Source organism: Aquarana catesbeiana, linkage group LG09, assembly GCF_042186555.1.
Source record: "Aquarana catesbeiana isolate 2022-GZ linkage group LG09, ASM4218655v1, whole genome shotgun sequence".
NCBI classification, from domain to species: domain Eukaryota; kingdom Metazoa; phylum Chordata; class Amphibia; order Anura; family Ranidae; genus Aquarana; species Aquarana catesbeiana.
Window position 1 is genome coordinate 308,263,022 of NC_133332.1, and position 18,884 is coordinate 308,281,905.

At 47.0% G+C, this 18,884-nt stretch overlaps 1 protein-coding gene across 1 annotated transcript; it reads left to right on the forward strand.

The window, feature by feature from the left end:
* Positions 1–2,119: 2,119 nt before the first annotated feature.
* On the forward strand, positions 2,120–15,296 carry BMP15 (bone morphogenetic protein 15). The gene is made up of 2 exons (XM_073598009.1): positions 2,120–2,429; positions 14,158–15,296. The coding sequence occupies exons 1-2, from the start codon at positions 2,120–2,122 to the stop codon at positions 14,964–14,966; spliced, it is 1,119 nt and encodes a 372-aa protein (XP_073454110.1). The 3' UTR covers positions 14,967–15,296.
* Positions 15,297–18,884: the final 3,588 nt, after the last annotated feature.

The window sequence follows — 18,884 nt, forward strand, 5'->3', positions numbered from 1 at the left end:
GTAATATTAGTGGTAGTATTAGCAGAAATAGTAGTATTTTTATTATTAGTAGTATTAGTAGTAATAGCATTGTTATTATTGTTATACATATATATTATACACATATATTCATCATGGGGCCAGTTATCTCTTCCTGCTTTTTACAGCTGGCTCCCTGATGATGAACCACTGTGCATGCGCAGTTTGATGTAGGACACCTGGTGCATGCACAGCTCGATGTAGATTGTCCGATGTATGTGCAGTATGGTGTAGATTGGTGTAAATAGAAAACACAGTGGGGAAAAAAAAGAGAGACAGAATGAGAGGAAGAGAGAGAGAGAGAGAGAAGGATAGACAGAGCGGTAGAAAAAGAGTGAATACAGGAGAAACAGAATGAGAGAAGAGAGAGCGAGGGAGAAACATTGAGAGAGCAATAGAAATACAGAGAAATAAAGAGAGAGAGAGACAAAATGAGAGGAAGAGAACAAGAGAGACAGCGAGAGAGAGAAAGAGAAAGAGAGGGAGATAAAAGGAGAGAGAAAGATTGAGAGAGAGGAAGGGGGGAGAAAGAGAAGGGGAGAGAGAGAGATAGGAAGGGAGAGAGGGAGAGAGAGAGCATGTGTTCACTTATACATGTTGACATGCGATCAAATCATATTATTTCTGCTCTGGTTAGTTTAAGAAAGAAAGAAAGAAAGAAGGAAAGAAAGAAAGAAAGAAAGAAAGAAAGAAAGAAACTGTCTTCTATCCATGATAAATGACGGGGAGAGGGGGAGGGAAAGGGAGGAGGAGAGGGAGAGAGGAGGAAGAGAGAGAGAGAAAGGGGGGGAGAGAGAGAGTGAAAGAGAAGTGGAGGAGAGAGAAAGAGGGGGGAGGAGAGAGAGAAAGAGAGAGGGGGAGAGAGAGGGGGAGAAAGAGGGGGAGAAAGAGAGGGGAAATGAGAGAGAGAGAGAGAGAGTAAGGGGAAATGAAAGAAAAAAAGAGGGGGGGAGAGAGAGAGAGAAAGAGGGGGGGGAGAGAGAAAGAGAGGGGGGAGGAGAGAGAAAGAGAGGGGAGGAGAGAGAAAGAGGGGGGAGGAGAGAGAAAGAAGGGGGAGGAGAGAGAAAGAAGGGGGAGGAGAGAGAAAGAGGGGGGAGGAGAGAGAGAGGGGGGGAGGAGAGAGAAAGAGGGGGGAGGAGAGAGAGAGGGGTGGGAGAGAGAGAGGGGGGGAGGAGAGAAAGAGGGACATGAAAAACTTTGGACTTATAAGGCTCGGTTCAAACCCATGCGTTTTTCAGAAACAATCTACAGTCCATTTAACATGGTTTCCTATGGACCACGTTCACATCTATGCATTTTTAGGAAGGGTCAGGATTGTTTTTTTTTTAAACGCAACACGGTGCGTTTTTGGTTCAATGGACATGCTGTGGAAACGCAAAGAATGTGCTTTTGATGCGTCTTTTAATCTGCCTAACAACAAAAATATCTCCCCTTTGAAAAAAATAAAATACATTAAAAAAAATAAAAAATGCAAAACGCATGTGCAAAAAAACGCACCACAAAAAGCAGAAACAGATCAAAAGCAAACTACATAGGTGTGAACCAGGCCTAAATCATCTATCCCCTTGTGCATTGTCCCTTACCCACCACCCAGTTGCCCTAGAAGCTATTCCTACCCCCTTAACCATACAAACTCAATCTCTTTGGCAATACTAAATTTGGTCCTACCAATAAAGCTTATTTAAAATGCACGGAGAGTGAAAAAAAGAGAGAAGGAGAGAGTTGTCTGCGGGAGGGAAGAGGTTATTCTGGTGCCCCCATCATTGATGGAAGGGTATATAAGCCTCCTCCGTCCTCTCCTTGGTTTCCTCCATGTGGTGTCAGTTGATCTGGGAAGCACTGACTTTGTTTCCATCAATGTTGCACAGAGCAGGGTGTCAGTGGTTTGGAGTTGTGGGATCATAGTGAACACTGATTATACTTCCCCCTCCTCCTCCCATTTAATAATGGATTCACCTGGGGAGGACAATGTTGCTGCTCCTCTCAGGATTCTTCCCGGCCTTCCATGTCTTTGCTAAAGCCTGCTCCCACTATGCCCCTCCATGAACCCTCCTGCTAGCGATCTCTGCCTTATGGGACCACCTGACCCTCCGGCACCACGATGGCCGGGCCTCCTCACTATTTATTGCTTCTCTTGCTGTGTATGGTTGCCTTGCCCGCTGTGGCAGAAAGAAACAGGTTGAGTGCGTTGTTGAGGTGTGATGCTCTGCCGCTTATTCAGACGTTGCTGGACCATGGCCCTCTGACGCCTCATACGGCGGCCAAGCAGGAGCTGAGCTCACAACACCTGCGCTTCATGCTGACCCTGTATCGCCGATCGGCGGATAGCGATGGAAGGCCCAAGGCGAGCAAAGTTCCCGGCGCTGCGGTGAGGCTGGTGAGACCCGTTCATCAAACGACTTTTATTCCGGGTGAGAAATTCAGCAAAGCTGGTCAATGTAGGTGGACCAAGAAAATGCAAAATACGGTTTCCGATGATTGGCGATGGTTTATTGCATGCAAAGTGTGTGTATATCCTGTCTGTTTGTCATTAGGGGAAATTTCCCTTCACTTCTTGTCCAAGAGACAACAGGAAGTGAGAGGAAATCTAAAGTGTATGTATTCGCAGTCTGTGTACCATTGGGTAAAATTTCCCTTCACTTCCGGTCCCAGAGACTCAACAGGAAGTTAGAAATCTCCCAAAGTGAGGGGAATTCCCCTTCTTAGTTGTCACCAGAGCAGTGTATGTATTTGCAGTCTGTATACCATGGGTGGAAATTTCATTTCTTCATTTCCCAGAGACACAACAGGAAGCAAGAGGAAATCTAAAGTGTATGTATTTGCTGTGTGTGTACCATGGGGGAAATTTCCCTGCTTCCTGTCCCAGAGACACAACGGGAGAGGAAATCAAAAGCGTATGTATTTGCTGTCTGTGTACCATGGAGGAAATGTCCTATCACTTCCTATCCCAGCAACACAACAGGAAGTGAGAGGAAACGCACTAAAGTGTGTGTGTGTGTGTACCCCTGGGGTACATTTCCCCTTTTCCTGTCCCAGATACACAACAGGAAGTGAAAGGAAATCTCCAAAAGTGAGGGGAATTCCCCTTAGTTGTCACTAGAGCAGTGTATGCATTTGCAGTCTGTGTACCATTATTGGATATGTACATTCACTTCCTGTTCTAGAAACCCAGCAGGAAGTGAGAGGAAATCTAAGGTGTATGTATCTGCTGTCTGTGTACAAAGGGGGAAACTTTCCCTTCTTCCTGTCCCAGAAAAACAATAGAAATGGAGAGGAAATCAAAAGCGTATGTATCTGCTGTGTACCATTGGAGGGGGGATGGGGTGGTGGATTTACTATCCCAGCAACACAACAGGAAGTGAGAGTAAACCTAAAGTGTATGTATTTGCTGTGTGTGTACCTTTGAGGGAAATTCCCCTTCATTTCCTGTCCCAGAGACACAACAGGAAGTGAGAGGAAATCTAAAAAAGTGTACATTGTGTGTGTGTGTACCCTTGGGGTTCATTTCCTCTTTTCCTGTCCCAGAGACACAACAGAAAGTGAAAGGAAATCTCCCAAAGTGAGGGGAATTCCTCTTAGTAGTTGTCAGAGCATTGTATGTATTTGCAGTCTGTGTACCATTGGGGGGAAATGTACATTCACTTCCTGTCCTAGAAACACAGCAGGAAGTGAGAGGAAATCTAAAGTGTATGTATTTGCTGTCTGGGTACCATGGGGGAAATTTCCCTTCTTCCTGTCCTAGAGACACAACGGGAAAGGAGAGGAAATCAGAAGCGCATGTATCTGTTGTCTGTGTACCATTGGGAACATTTCCTTTTACTTCCTGTCCCAGCGACACTACAGGAAGTGAGGAGAAAGCTAAAGTGTATGTATTTGCTGTCTGTGTACCATGGGTAAAGTTCCTTTCACTTTCTGTCCCAGAGACACAACAGGAAGTGAAAGGAAATCTCCCAAAGTGAGGGGAATTCCCCTTAGTTGTCACCAGAGCAGTGTATGTATTTGCAGTCTGTGTACCGTTGGTGAACATTTACATTCACTTCCTGTCCTAGAAACACAGCAGGAAGTGAGAGGAAATCCTAAAGTGTGTGTTTTTTGCTGTGTGTAACTATTGAGGGAAATGTCCCTTCACTTCCTGTCCCAGAGATGCAACGGGAAGTGAGAGCTAATCTAAAGTGTGTATTTGCAGTCTGTGTACTATTGGGGAAAGTTTCCTTTCACTTCCTGTCCCAGAAAATTTCCCCTCTTAGTTGTCACCAGAACTAATGTCCCCATTGGAAGATTTCCCCTCCTCTCCTGGGGACAGCCCAAACCTTTTTGGCATTCCCCTCACTTTTTTTTTTCTTGGTGTCTATGGGCAGCAGGAAAAACAGCGGGGCGACTCTCCCCAACGAGGACGTAGACAACAATAAAAAATTGACAGATCCAGATCCATTGTGCCTTGAGATACTTTAAATGTGTAAACTTCATCTCTTATAAAATTAGGCAAAACCTATTTTTTTTTTTTGCCATCTGTGTTCCATTGGGAGATTTCTTTTTACTTCCTGTCCCAGTGCCAAAACAGGAAGTGAGGGTTGTCACCTGAACTAGTGTCCCCATTGGAAGATTTCCCCTCTATTCCTGTTCTGTTGACCAATCCAAAATGTAGAATTTTCTTTCGCTCTTACTGATAAGTCACCAGGACACAGGCATCAATAAAAATCCTACAGGGGTTCTAATCCCTCTCCACTTGTTCCAAATCTGAAGAGAAAAATGCCTGCCGATATACTTTTAACTTTTTTGTCATTTTAACAGATGTATTTAATGCTTTGTTCAGGCATTTCCATTTACAGGAGTGACAATGCTCCGTCCCCTGTCCCTTAATTCTGCCCCTACATTCTCACCCTGGATTTTTCAACACACATTACACAGACATGATCCACTGTTGTCACCATCAGGAAAAGTGCCAGGCAGCCATCACTAGGAAGTGGCTGCAAAGGGTCCGCAGGAGATCAGCAGCACTGATGTTACAAGGAATGAAAAAAAAGTGACAAACAAGGATTATATCTAAAGTAGTAACTAAAGGCAAAAAACTTTTTTTTTTTTTTTCTTATTGATAGCGTAAGGGATGGCATTAACCTCCGTTCAGTGTTTTGTTTTGTTTTTTGTCCCATTGGGAGATTTCCCTCCACTTCCTGTCTTATAGCCACAACAGGAAGTGAGAGTAAATCTCTGCAATTTAAGGGAATCCCTTGGAGCTCCTCAGCTCACCAGAACTAGTGTCCCTATTGGAAGATTTCCTCCCCATGTTATTAAATAGGGTGGTTAGCAATCATGCTGTGCACATGAGTGGTTATGTGTTTGTAAAGCGGCACATTGTGATGTCCTATTAATAATAAAATGTATGGTCTTCTCCTTTTGAAGGCCAAGTGATGACTAGTAGAATGAGACCGAGAACTGTCACTCTATAACAGAAGGTGCCTTAAGAAGGCAGGACCACCAGGGATTGTTTTAATGAAAGTTGAAAAGGTAAATGTCCTTTTGTAATGACCATAAGGGCCTGTTAAAGGTTTATTCACACCAGGTTCGGTGGGACTCCATTGGGTGGCTATTCCAGCTCAGTCACACCCAAGACAAGGCAAAATGCTTTGGAAACCATTGGACTGAAAATTATGGAAAATTCCAAAGTTAGTTGTCATCGGAATTGGAGTCTTCCATTAAGGCCACTCCCCCCCCCCCCCCCCCCCCCCATTCGTCTTTCAGGACAGCCACCATAGAGACACTGGCTCCTCCCCTCGCAGGAAACACCGCCTTTCAATTCCAGATTAAAAACCTCACCGTCCCGCTGGCCCCCCAGTTATGGTGTTTCCTCTGGAGGGGAGACATCGCTAAGGAGCCGAGGGCTAAACAGCCAGGGAGGCTAAGGCCAGACCTACCTATGAAGGGGGAGACAGTGGTCTCTCTATAGTGGTGGCTAGGGGGCCCTATTTGGTGGCGTTCGGTGCACCCCAGCTGCTCCTGGGGAAGAAGGAAGACTGGGGAGGTCCGCTTCTCTTCCGCCCAGGGGGGGTGCTGCGGGAGGTGCACCAGGTCCCCCCTGCAAAGCAGTCAGCGTTGGAGCTAGAGGCCGGGCCAGACGACGGGTGATGTCTGTTCCGGTGGGGGCACTTCCGGCAGAGCTGCTTCTTCCGGTTTACAAGAACGGACCGAGCCTTCGGCTGGTGCGGCCTGTTCGTTTGCTGTGCACAGCGGTAGAAGGCACGTTCGACCACCCACCCTCAGTGGGACATGTTGGAGGCAGAGGCTTCACGGACAGCTCCTGGAAAGAACAGCACCAGCCACTCTAAGGTAAGCGGAACCCTGGGGTGTGGTGTTCCCTTACCTATCCCCGTTAGTTCCACAGGTGTTTCACTTTCCTGGAGGTCGGTGGGGAAGGGGAGTCTGGGACCCTGGTAGTGGTTGGTCCCAGGGGGGCATTCCCAGATGTCCTCTGTGGTAGCTCTGGTGGGCTTAAACATTTATGGCTGCTCTTTCTGTGTTTCGGAAAGCCACAGACAAAAACAAGTCGCCCCACGGTTCTAAGAAGAAATGTCACTCATGCAGGGTTACCATGGGGGATTCCTGGACCAAGGCGCTCTGTAAGGAGTGCATTGAGGGGTTAGTGAGGGAGCAGACGGCAGAACAGAGTATGGACCTTGCAGCGTCCATCAAGGAGCTTTCTAGCACCTTTCAGTCTTTCAAGGCATGCTTTTTCTAGTTTCCAGTTGCCGCAGCCCCCGAGCAATCCTCCACCAACACAGCAGAGTGTTACACCTAGTCCAGTGGATACTCCCTCTGTTAGTGGCGAGAGACCAGGGGACTCCAGAGAGGAAAATTGAGAAGGAGCCAGACAGTGCCGCTTCTGACTCCCAAGGGGAGTCGGATGGAGAGGGGGTGGATGGGGAATCCTCTCGTTCCCTTGATGAAGTGGAGGATCTCTTAGGAGATATCCACACTACTTTGGGAATACAAGAGGAAAAGAAGGCGTTATCGCTCCATGACCATGATGCTCCCTGTCCATGATGTGTTGGTCAAAGCCATCAAAAAGGAATGGCAAGATCCCGAAAGGAAACCTTTCTTTTCAAGAGCTCTGAAACCAAGGTTTCCATTTGCGGAAGAGGAGGCTCTAGTCTGGAATCAATCTCCCAGGCTAGATGCAGCTTTTTTCACAGGTTTCCAGACATACGGACATGGGGGCTCTTTCAGACCCCATGGACAGAAGGCTGGACTCGCTCTTGAAGTCCTAGGACTCGTCGCAGGGAAACCTTAAGCCTGCCAATGGCGGTCACAGTGGTGGCCTGCAACATGGAATATTGGCTTACTCAATATAAGGCGCACATTGAAACAGGAACGCCAAAAAAACGATTTTGTCTTTCTTCCCTATGCTACTTAAGGGGGTTGCTTATATTGCGGATGCTTCAGCCGAATCGGTGCGCATGTCCCCAAGGTCCTCAGCCCTGACCAACTCAGCAGGAAGGGCCCTATGGCTTAAGACGTGGCAAGGAGACAGGGCGTCTAAAGTTAAAGTGGAGTTCCACCCAAAAAAAAAAAAAAAAATACATTAAAAATCCTAAAAAAAAAATACAAAAAAAATTTGGATATATATATATATATATATATATATATATATATATATATATATATATATATATATATATATATATATATATATATTTTTTTTTTTACTTACCTCTAAATGCCTGTTGCTAGGGGGTCCCTTGTAGTCTGCCTCTTCCAGTGCCTGGGCTGGTGACATCACTTCCCCCTCGGCACAGGAAGGGCTCAGCTCTGCTCCCTCCCTCCTGTCAATCATCTGGGACCCATTACAGGTCCCAGGTGACCGAGCGGCCAATCACGGCGCGCGTCGCTGCTCGCGCATGTGCAGTGGGTGCCAGGCTGTGACGGACGGGGAGATGAGCGGGGCTTCGATCCCCCGCATCGCTGGACCCTGGGACAGGTAAGTGTCCAATTAAAAGTCAGCAGCTGCAGTATTTGTAGCTGCTGACTTTTTTAATTTTTTTTTTTTTTTTTTTTTTGACTGGACCTCCTCTTTAAACTCTGTGGGATTCCTCTCACAGGGGATCTTTTGTTCGGACCAGGGTTGGAGGCCGTTTTGAATCGGACGGGCGATAAGAAAAAGGCCTTTCCCACTAAAAAGAAATTTGGAGAAGAGACTTAAAGTCTCATCCTCAGAAAAAGTTTGAAGCCCCAAAAGCAGAACGGCAGAAAAAGGCTTGAGGACAGAAGGGCAAGGGGCGTGGAGGGGCGATTTTTCGCCCTCCTGAACAGCTCAAGAAAACCCAATGATGGGTTAGCCACCATGGGAGGAAGATTGGGGGCCTTCATCCCTCAGTGGGAGATCACCTCCAACCAGTTTGTGTTAGGGATCATAAGAAGGGATAACGAGGGATCCTCCGCACAGACTTCTTGTCACTGAGCTGCGAAAATGCGCAGAAAAATTGTCAGCAATTTTATCCTCCCCACAGGAGTTGGAGGAGCAGGAGATGGTGGTATGAGTCCCAGCAGATAAGACTGGCAGAGGCTTCTATTCACACATCTTTGTGGTTCGCAAATCTTTGGGAAAGTTCAGGCTTATCATATACCTGAAGCCTCTGAATGTCTCAGTTACATACAGGAGATTCTGGATGGACTCTGTCTACTCGGTGAAGGCGTTTCTTCCCCCCGAACTGCTTCATGGCGTCTATAGATTTGAAGGACGCCTATCAGAGGTTTCTCAGGCTGGCGGTAAAAACCAGGGAGGGGACGTTCCATTAACAGTTCAGAGCACTCCCCTTTGGGCTATTCCCCCCCCCCCCCCCCCCGCATCTTCACCAAAGTGGTGGTGGAGGTCCTGGCTTTCTTGTGGCTCAGAGGCATCTCGCTATTCGCATACTTGGACAATCTACTCCTGTAGATTGTGTCCCAGGATCTTCAGGTAGCAAGAGACATCCTAGAAAACTTGGGGTGGCTCTTGAACCTGGAAAAATCCAGTTTTGTTTTGTCCCAGAAGGTCACCTTCCTGGGCTACGTGTTAGATTTAACAAAGCAAAAGGTGTTCCTTCCATTAGAGAAGATCAAGAGGGTGGACAAAGCAATGTTGTTGTTTGTTCAGGGCAGCTGTCAGGTCTCAGTAAGAAAAGCTATGTGAGGTTTGGGCTTACTGACATCCACGCTCCTGGCAGTACAGTGGGCAGGGCTGCATTTTTGCCCTCTACAATTGTTTATTCTGAGTCTGGGACCACAGTTAAGGGTCCCTGGACTCTCTAATATCTGTGCAGAGTCAGGTCAAGAGGTCCCTCTGGTGGTGGAGAAAGGGGTTTAATCTTTCACAGGGCATGGAGTTGGTCCTACCAGTCTCCAGGACGGTCACAATCGATGCAAGCGGCACAGGTTGGGGGGTGCACCTAGATTCCAGGATGGAACAAGGTACTTGGGGGAGGGAGGATGCAAAGAAGTCCTCAACTGGAGGGAACTGAGAGCAATAACCTTGGCACTCAGAGCTTTTCAGAGAGAACTCCAGGGATAGCATGTGCAGGTCCGTTAGGACAACTCCTCAGCAGTGGCCTATATCAACGGCAAGGGGTTCCATGGAGCAGACTCTTGTGGGTCTTGGCGGAATCCATCCTCAGGCCGAAACAAACATTCTTTCCCTTTCGGCGGTACATTTGAAAGTGAAACAAAACCAGGTAGCGGATTTTCTCAGCAGGAAGATGCTGAGGGAGGGCGACTGGGTTTTGAACCAGGACATCTTCGAGATGGTCACTCGAAAGTGGGGGGTGCCTTGTGTGGACCTTTTGGCTTAGAGGGAGAACACAAGCGCGCGCGCGCGCCTGTTCTTTTCCCTGAACAGATGGTATGGAGAGGCTGGGGTGGATGCACTGGCGTTTCTCCAGGTGTTATGCCTCCCCCCCCCCCCCCTGTACTGATTCCAGCAGTTCTGAGAAAGTTTCAGTTGGAAGACAAAACCCTCATTCTGATCACGCCACACTGGCCTAGGAGGCCGTGGATCTCCATCTTGATGGGTCTGGCTGTGGAACCTCCCCTGGTTTCTGCCTATCCAGAGGGATCTTCTTTCTCAGGGGCCGATCTGTTGTCCCTAGGTGGAGTGATGGAACCTCGCAGCGTGGCTACCAAGGAGGAATTGCTGAAGGGCAAGGGCTTTTCGGATCGTTTAGTGGTGACTCTCCTAAGTTGCAGAAAAAGGGAGATGCAAGCTATCTACCTAAAGGTGTGGAGATGCTTCAATAGCTGGTGCACAGAAAGCTCCTTCGATGTATGCAGTTCTGTAGCTGTGTTGGAATTTCTGCAGTCAGGAGCGGACAAAGGGTTAGCCCTTAGCACCTTGATAGGACAGGTATCCGCCCTGAGCGTTTACCTGGAAAAGCCGCTAGGAATAGATCCTTGGATAGCTAGGTTTCAGAGCCTTAGGCAGACAGAGACCAGTCAGAATCCCCCCCCCCCCCTTCCCAGTGTGGGATCTTTTTTTAGTTTTACAGGCCCTTACAGGGGAACCTTTCGAGCCGTTGGAGTCCTGTACGTTAAAAATGGTCACCCCTAACTGTGTTTTTGGTGGCGATTAACCACGGCAGGGAAAGTGAGTGAGGGTGAACTCGAAGCCCTCTCTATTAGGGCACCTTTATTTCAGGTTTTTTCCGGACCGTTTGATTTTTAAAACGGATCTGGCCTTTTTGCCAAAGGTGGCCTCTAGTTTTTATAAAGGTCAAGAAATTATTTTACCTACCTTCTGTTTGAATCCTGTGAGGGAACAGGAACCAATTTTTCATAAATTGGACATTAGGAGCTGCGTCCTTCAGTACCTAATACACAACATTTTAGGAAATCTGATTCCTTTTTTGTTATTTTCAGGGGCAAGGAAAGGGTCCAGAGCCTTTAGATGTACGATAGCCAGATGGTTAAGGTTGGCCATTAGTCAGGCCTATGTGATTGGGGGGGTCGGAGCCCCCGCAGGGTATTAGGGCACATTCCACCAAGGCAGTGGCGACTTCTCAAGCAGAGTGGGCTGGTGCTTCTCCAGAGCAGATCTGTAGGGCTGCAACGTGGTCCAGTTTTGCCACACTCGTGAAGCACTACAGGTTGGACCTGCTGTCAGCCAAAGACCAGTAAAGTAAAGTGCTGCAGGCAGTAGTCCCACCCTAAGATAAGGTGCTCGCTTATCCTCTCTATGGTGGCTGTCGTGAAAGACAAACGGGGAAAAAACGGAGTTACTTACCGGTAACATCCTTTTCCAGGAGTCTTTCAGGACAGCACCGGTACGCACCCAAATTGTTGGCTATCTATGAGCACTCATTGCATGAGATCTTCAGGTAAGATAAAGGTTAGTATGTCGTATTCTTCTCTCCCCAGCTGGCCGGAGGTACTCTTGAGGAACTGAGGGGCTGGAGGGACAGAGGGGTTTTTAATCTGGAATTGAAAGGCGGTGTTTCCTGAGCCAGTGTCTCTATGGTGGCTGTCCTGAAAGACTCCTGGAAAAGAATGTTACTGGTAAGTAACTCCGTGGTGGGTTTTTTTTTTCCAAAAGCAACTGTCTAAGACAGCCATTCTCAACCAGTGTTTCTCCAGAGGTTGCTAGGGGTTCCTTGAACTGTGGCTGATTGACCTCACACCTGATGGTTCCTGCATAGTTCCAGGGTCAATGCCGCTTGGCAGAGCCAGCTGTATAGCACTAATTATCTTTTTATCTGTCTGGAAGGGTGGCACTCTGACCACCACTGTAAGGGGCATTCTTCACACTAACAGCCAATGTAAGGGGGGCATTCTTCCCATTGACAGCCAATGTAAGGGGGGCATTCTTCCCATTGACCGCCAATGTAAGGGGGGCATTCTTCCCATTGACCACCAATGTAAGGGGGGCATTCTTCCCATTGACCACCAATGTAAGGGGGGCATTCTTCCCATTGACCACCAATGTAAGGGGGGCATTCTTCCCATTGACCACCAATGTAAGGGGGGCATTCTTCCCATTGACCACCAATGTAAGGGGGGCATTCTTCCCATTGACCACCAATGTAAGGGGGGCATTCTTCCCATTGACCACCAATGTAAGGGGGGCATTCTTCCCATTGACCACCAATGTAAGGGGGGCATTCTTCCCATTGACCACCAATGTAAGGGGGGCATTCTTCCCATTGACCACCAATGTAAGGGGGGCATTCTTCCCATTGACCACCAATGTAAGGGGGGCATTCTTCCCATTGACCACCAATGTAAGGGGGGCATTCTTCCCATTGACCACCAATGTAAGGGGGGCATTCTTCCCATTGACCACCAATGTAAGGGGGGCATTCTTCCCATTGACCACCAATGTAAGGGGGGCATTCTTCCCATTGACCACCAATCTAAAGAGAATTCCTCCCTTTGACCACCAATTAATTGGCTTTAGCAGGAGTTCTCTGAGAATTGTAAATTCTTTTAAGGGTTCCTCTGGGGTAAAAAGGTTGAGAAAGGCTGGTCTAGAATGATGTCCTCTATCTTAGGGTCCTTTCACACTGGGGCGGTTTGCAGGCGCTATTGCGCTAATAATAGCGCCTGCAAACCGACCCGAAAGTGCCGCTGCTTTAATTCCAGTGTGAAAGCCCCGAGGGCTTTCACACTGGAGCGGTGCCCTAGCAGGACGGTAAAAAAAGTCCTGCTAGCAGCATCTTTGGAGCGGTGAAGGAGCGGAGTGTATACCGCTCCTTCCCATTGAAATCAATGGGACAGCGCGGCTATACCGCCGGCAAAGCACCTCTGCAGAGGCGCTTTGTGGTGGTTTTAACCCTTTCTCAGCCGCTAGCAGGTGGAAAAATCCGCCCCGCTATCGGCCGAATACTGCCGGTAAAGCGCCGCTTACAATATCGGTGCTTTACCGCCAACAACGCCCCCGCCCCAGTGTGAAAGGGGCCTTAAGCTGGATACACACTATACAATTTTCTGTATATTTTTTCCTTCAGATTTACCAAAACCATATGAGGTCAAACCTTAAAGCGGAGTTTCACGAAAAATTTTTTTTAGATGTCAGCAGCTGCAAATACTGCAGCTGCTGACTTTTAAAATAAGGACACTCACCTGTCCCGGGGTCCAGCGATGTCGGCACCCGAGACCGAACCGTCCCTCGGGTGCTGCCGCCGCCATTCTCACTGGGGGAATCAGGAAGTGAAGCATTGCGGCTTCACTGACCGGTTCCCTACTGCGCATGCGCGAGTCGCGCTGCACGTCTACACTGGTCCCCGTTGTGTTGTGGGAACTGTGTATTTCCCACAACACAACTGGGGTGGGCGGGGGTTTTGCGGCTAGCTATTCCCAGAAGTGGGTGCAGATACCTGTATTATACAGGTATCTGCACCACCCCCTCCCCCCTGAAAGGTGCCAATTGTGACACCGGAGGGGGGGGAGGAATCCGATGAGCGGAAGTTCCACTTTAGGGTGGAACTCCACTTTAAGGCCATGTACACACGGGCAGACTTTTCGACCGGACTTGTCCTACAGACTTTCCAGTGGACTTCCGACGGACTTTTTAAAAACGGACTTGCCTACACACGATCACACAAGTCCGACGGATCCGTACGTGATGACGTACACCAGACTAAAATAAGGAAGTTGATAGCCAGTAGCCAATTGCTGCCCTAGCGTCGGTTTTTGTCCGTCGAACTAGCAAATAGACGAGCGGATTTCTGGGTCCGGCGGAGTTACAACGTAAAGATTTCAATCATGTTCCAAATCTAAAGTCCATCAGACTTGTGACTGGAAAAATCCGGTGAAGCCCACACACTATCAAATTGTTTGCCGGATTTGGTCCGTCGGACAAGTCCGGTCGAAAAGTCCGACCGTGTGTACGCTGCATAAGAGTTTTAATTTGTATGCATTCAGGCAGGCCCTTGCACTACATGGTTTTGGTAAATCCTAAAGGAAATCTGACAACAAAAGTTGTATAGTGTGTATGGGGTCTTGGAGAGATCTCCTCTTCTGTATAGAGGTCAAGAAGTTAAAGTAATTCTAATGTCCCCAATGGAGCACAGATGGCAAGAAAAAAAAAATACCTGTTAGGAGTGTTAATTCCTACTCTATACAAAAACCAAAAGATTTGGGTTTAAGTTATAGTTTGACTATTCGTCTTTTGTTTTCCAGAAGGGTCTTGGTGGATCCAAGACTTGAAATTCAACCTTCACTCTGTAAAAGCAAAAGAACTTGAAAGAGCAACAGTGATGCACCCAAGAGCACTTCATTTGAAGGACAATTACTATTTATGTGAGGTGGATCTCATGACAAATAATGGTGTCTCTCCTAAAACAAGAGTTCCCAGAGGAATACGCAAGTGGGCTGAGACAGACCTCACATCCTACGTCAAACCACTGGTGGACCATCCCGGCCAAGTTTTGCACATTCAGATATCATGTAGGCATACTGGGAAACGTCCTCTAGATTCATTGGCCGTTTCCCCAGCCCACATTCCCTTCTTGTTAATGTATTTCAATTACACTGTTCACAATCGATCCAAAGAGAGCACAATCTCTTTGAATCCAGGTGAGAGAAAGCCAGGCACGCTGGTGAGGAAACCACGTCGAGCAGAGACTATCGGCATTAAGCTTCCAAAGATTCCCAAACCAGGTAGACCATCTAAGAATCGCTGCTCACTGCATCCGTTCTGGGTCAGCTTCCACCAGCTAGGATGGGACCACTGGATCATTGCTCCACATAGGTACAACCCTGGCTTCTGTAAGGGGGATTGCCCCCAAGTCCTTAATTCGGGGTACAATTCACCAAACCATGCCATTATTCAGAACTTTATCAGTCAAGTGGTTGATGGGAATGTCCCGCGTCCTTCTTGTGTCCCTTACTCCTATGGTCCCATCAGTGTTCTTATGATTGAGCCAGGTGGCAATATTCTATATAAGGAATATGAAAATATGATGGCAGAGTCTTGCACCTGCCGATAGGACTTCCAGTCAAGATGGTGAATGTTTAAAAAATAAATAAATAAATTAAGCACTTTATAAAAAACACTTTAATATTTTTGAAAGCAGATGTATGTGTAAATATGTGTGATGTAATATAATGAGTCCAACTTAAAGATGTGAGCTTTAAAACATGTCTGTCTTGTACTCATGTAACCTTTTCCTTGCCTACCCCAAATTTAAAATAAACCGTATTTTTTCACTTTTTGTAATCCTGATGTGCGAATCTCCGTACCTAAAATGGTTAAGACCAAGGTTCCTGGCAAAAATATGCTGTGTGTGGCACCCTCTAGTTTAAGATATTGGGTAATTTTAGGTATCTCGAAGAGTAAGGAGGAAAAACATGGTAGGCAGCCTGAAAATTGATGTGACTCCAGCCAATCTCTAGGGGGGTGTGCCCAGCAGTTGGTGAGAGAGGCCATAAATAGTCTGAGGCCGGAGGCAGCGGTGCTGGGTTCCTACATCCAGTCTTGCTGGAGGAGACCTCTGGGGCAGGAGTGCTATTCGTAAGCTTAAGTCTTGGAGTCAAGTTGGGTCTGGAGAAGCTCACTGGAGAGAGCCAGTGGGGACAGTTTCCAGCTGATCTCTGGTGATGTGAGCCTGCATCTCCCTCACTGGGAAGTGCCTGCTAGATGTTGGAGTGAGGCAACCGATTTATCCTGTGGCCGTGTGAGTACATGACCCCAGTGGTGGAAAGTCAATGACTGTATGTAGCTTTTGATCTCTGGGAAAAGTCATAGTCACATTCAGCATAGAGATTCTGTGGAACATTTAATTTTGGTGCAGTTCAGCAAGATAGGTGAGGAGCCCTCAAATTGTCTAGTTGTTTAGTTTCGGGGTATCCCATGTTCCCCCACAACCCCATCCAAGTTCAACGGTTCCCAATAAAAATTTTGCATGTCCGTTTCCCTCCCAACTCAAAAAAAAAAAAGAAAAAGTGTGTGTGTATGTGTATATGTATGTATGTGTGTATATATGTGTGTGTGTATATGTATGTATGTATCTATAATCTATATATCTCTCATAAGTTTATACCCCAGTTCTTAATACTGTGTATTGCCCCTTTAACATCAATGACAGCTTGAAGTCTTTTGTGGATGAGGCTCTTTATCTTCTCAGATGGTAAAGCTGCCCATTCCTCTTGGCAAAAAGCCTCCAGTTCCTGTAAATTCTTGGGCTGTCTTGCATAAACTGTACGTTTGTGATCTCCCCAGAGTGGCTCAATGATATTGAGGTCAGGAGACTGAGATGGCCACTCCAGAACCTTCACTTTATTCTGCTGTAGCCAATAACAGGTTGACTTGGCCTTGTGTTTTGGATCATTGTCATGTTGGAATGTCCACGTACGTCCCATGCGCAGCTTCCTGGTTGATGAATGCAAATGTTCCTCCAGTATTTTTTGATAACATACTGCATTCATCTTGCCATCAATTTTGACCAAATTCCCTGTGCCTTTGTAGCTCACACATCCCCAAAACATCAGCGATCCACCTCAGTGTTTCACAGTAGGGATGGTGTACCTTTCATCATAGGGCTTGTTGACTCCTCTCCAAATGTAGTGTTTATGGTTGTGACCAAAAAGCTAAATTTTGGTCTCATCACTCCAAATGACTTTGTGCCAGAAGGTTTGAGGCTCGTCTCTGTGCTGTTTGCCGTATTGTAAGCGGGATACTTTGTGGCATTTGTGTAGTAATGGCTTTCTTCTGGCAACTCGAACATGCAGCCCATCTTTCTTCAAGTGTCTCCTTATTGTGCATCTTGAAACAGCCACACCACATGTTTTCAGAGAGTCCTGTATTTCACCTGAAATTATTTGTGGGTTTTTCTTTGCATCCTGAACAATTTTTCTGGCAGTTGTGGCTGAAATTTTAGCTGATCTACCTGTCAGGACTGGGCTCAGCCCTTCCTTCTCAAAGCTGGCCGCTCAGCTGTCGGCTAATTGCCAGCTCCCATCTCTCTGGTGACTCACCTGTTGATGATATCCTGCTCGTTAGTCCTGCCTACTTAAGCCGTCCAGTCCAGATGATCTCTGCCTTCGCCTTGGTCACATCTCTAGAGATGCTCTTCTGTGTTCCTGTTAAAGACTTGCTTGGCTGACATCCAGATCCTGCTTGCTGTTCTACTATGCTCATCTCTGGCTCCCTGATGTTTTGGCTTGTCTGACTATCCGTTCCGGTTTCTGAACTCTGGCTATGTTTTGACTACAGAGTTGTTTACCTTTTTATTATTATTAAACAAGTGTGATTTAACTGTACTTCTGTCTCAGCCTGATTCATGGTTTCTGACACTACCTGACCGTGGTTTGGTTTCAACAGAACCTCTCACTTTCCACTTCTTGATCAGAGTTTGAACACTGCTGATTGGCATTCTCAATTCCTTGGATATCTTTTTAATATCCCTTTCCTGTTTTATACAGTTCAACTACCTTTTCCCACAGATCCTTTGACAATTAATTTGCTTTCCCCATGACTCAGAATCATTAGTGCAGCACTAGTGGAAAGATGCAAGGGTCTGTCAGGAGTCCAGAAACTCAGTGACCTTTTATACACACACACTAATTACAAGCAAACAGATCACAGGTGAGGATGGTTACCTTTTTAATAGCCATTCAAACCCCTTTGTGTCAACTTGTGTGCATGTTATCAGGCCAAAATCCCCCGGGTATGTAAACTTTTGATCAGGGTCATTTGGGTAGTTTCTGTTGTGATTATGATTTTAAAAAGAGTAAACACAGTTGACTGATAATTAATGGCTTCTGCCAAACACTAACCATGAGTGAAAGGTTTTTGTGTTCATATTCCCTGAAAAATGGGCAAGAAATCCTAAATTCTGCCAGGGTATGTAAACTTATGAGCACAACTGTGTGTGTGTGTGTGTGTGTGTGTGTGTGTGTGTGTGTGTATGTATATAAAAAATTATTGGGATGGCTGCCTTTACATGCACATGAACCAGTCTTAGTCCGTAGGGTTCAATATTGAGTTGGCCCATCCTTTGCAGCTACAACAGCTTCAACTCTTCTGAGGAGTGTGTCTATGGGAAAGTTTGACCGTTCTTCCAGAAGGGCATTTGTGAGGTCAGGCACTGATGTGGACGAGAAGGTCTGGCTCACAGTCTATGCTCTAATTCATCCCAAAGCTGTTCTATCGGGTTGAGGTCAGGATTCTATGCAGGCCGGTCAAGTTTCTCCACCCCAAACTTGCTCATCCATGTCTTTATGGACCTTGCTTTGTGCACTGGTGCGCAGTCATGTTGGAACAGGAAGGGGCCATCCCCAAGCTGTTCCCACAAAGTTGGGAGCATGAAATTGTCCAAAATGTCTTGGTATGCTGACGCCTTAAGAGTTCCCTTCACTGGAACTAAGGGGCCAAGCCCAACCCCTGAAAAACAACCCCCACACCATAATCCCCCCTTCACACCAAATGAGTCCTGATCTCAACCCAATAGAACACCTTTTGGGATGAATTAGAGCAGGGGTCTCCAAACTTTCTAAACAAAGGGCCAGTTTACTGTCCTTCAGACTTTAAAGGGGCCGGAGTGAGCAGTGGAAGTAGAAAATGCCTCAGCGGGAGTAAAAAAAATGACGTAGTGCCTGTAGTCAGTAGGGGGAATAGAGGCACATCATTGGTATTAGTGGGAGTAATAGTGCCCCATCACTAGTGTCAGTGGAAGGAAAAATGCCCCATTTTTGGCGTCAGTGGAAGGAATGGTGCCCCTTATTGGTGTCAGTGGGAGGAATGGTGCCCCCTTATTGGTGTCAGTGGGAGGAATGGTGCCCCCTTATTGGTGTCAGTGGGAGGAATGGTGCCCCCTTATTGGTGTCAGTGGGAGGAATGGTGCCCCCTTATTGGTGTCAGTGGGAGGAATGGTGCCCCCTTATTGGTGTCAGTGGGAGGAATACTG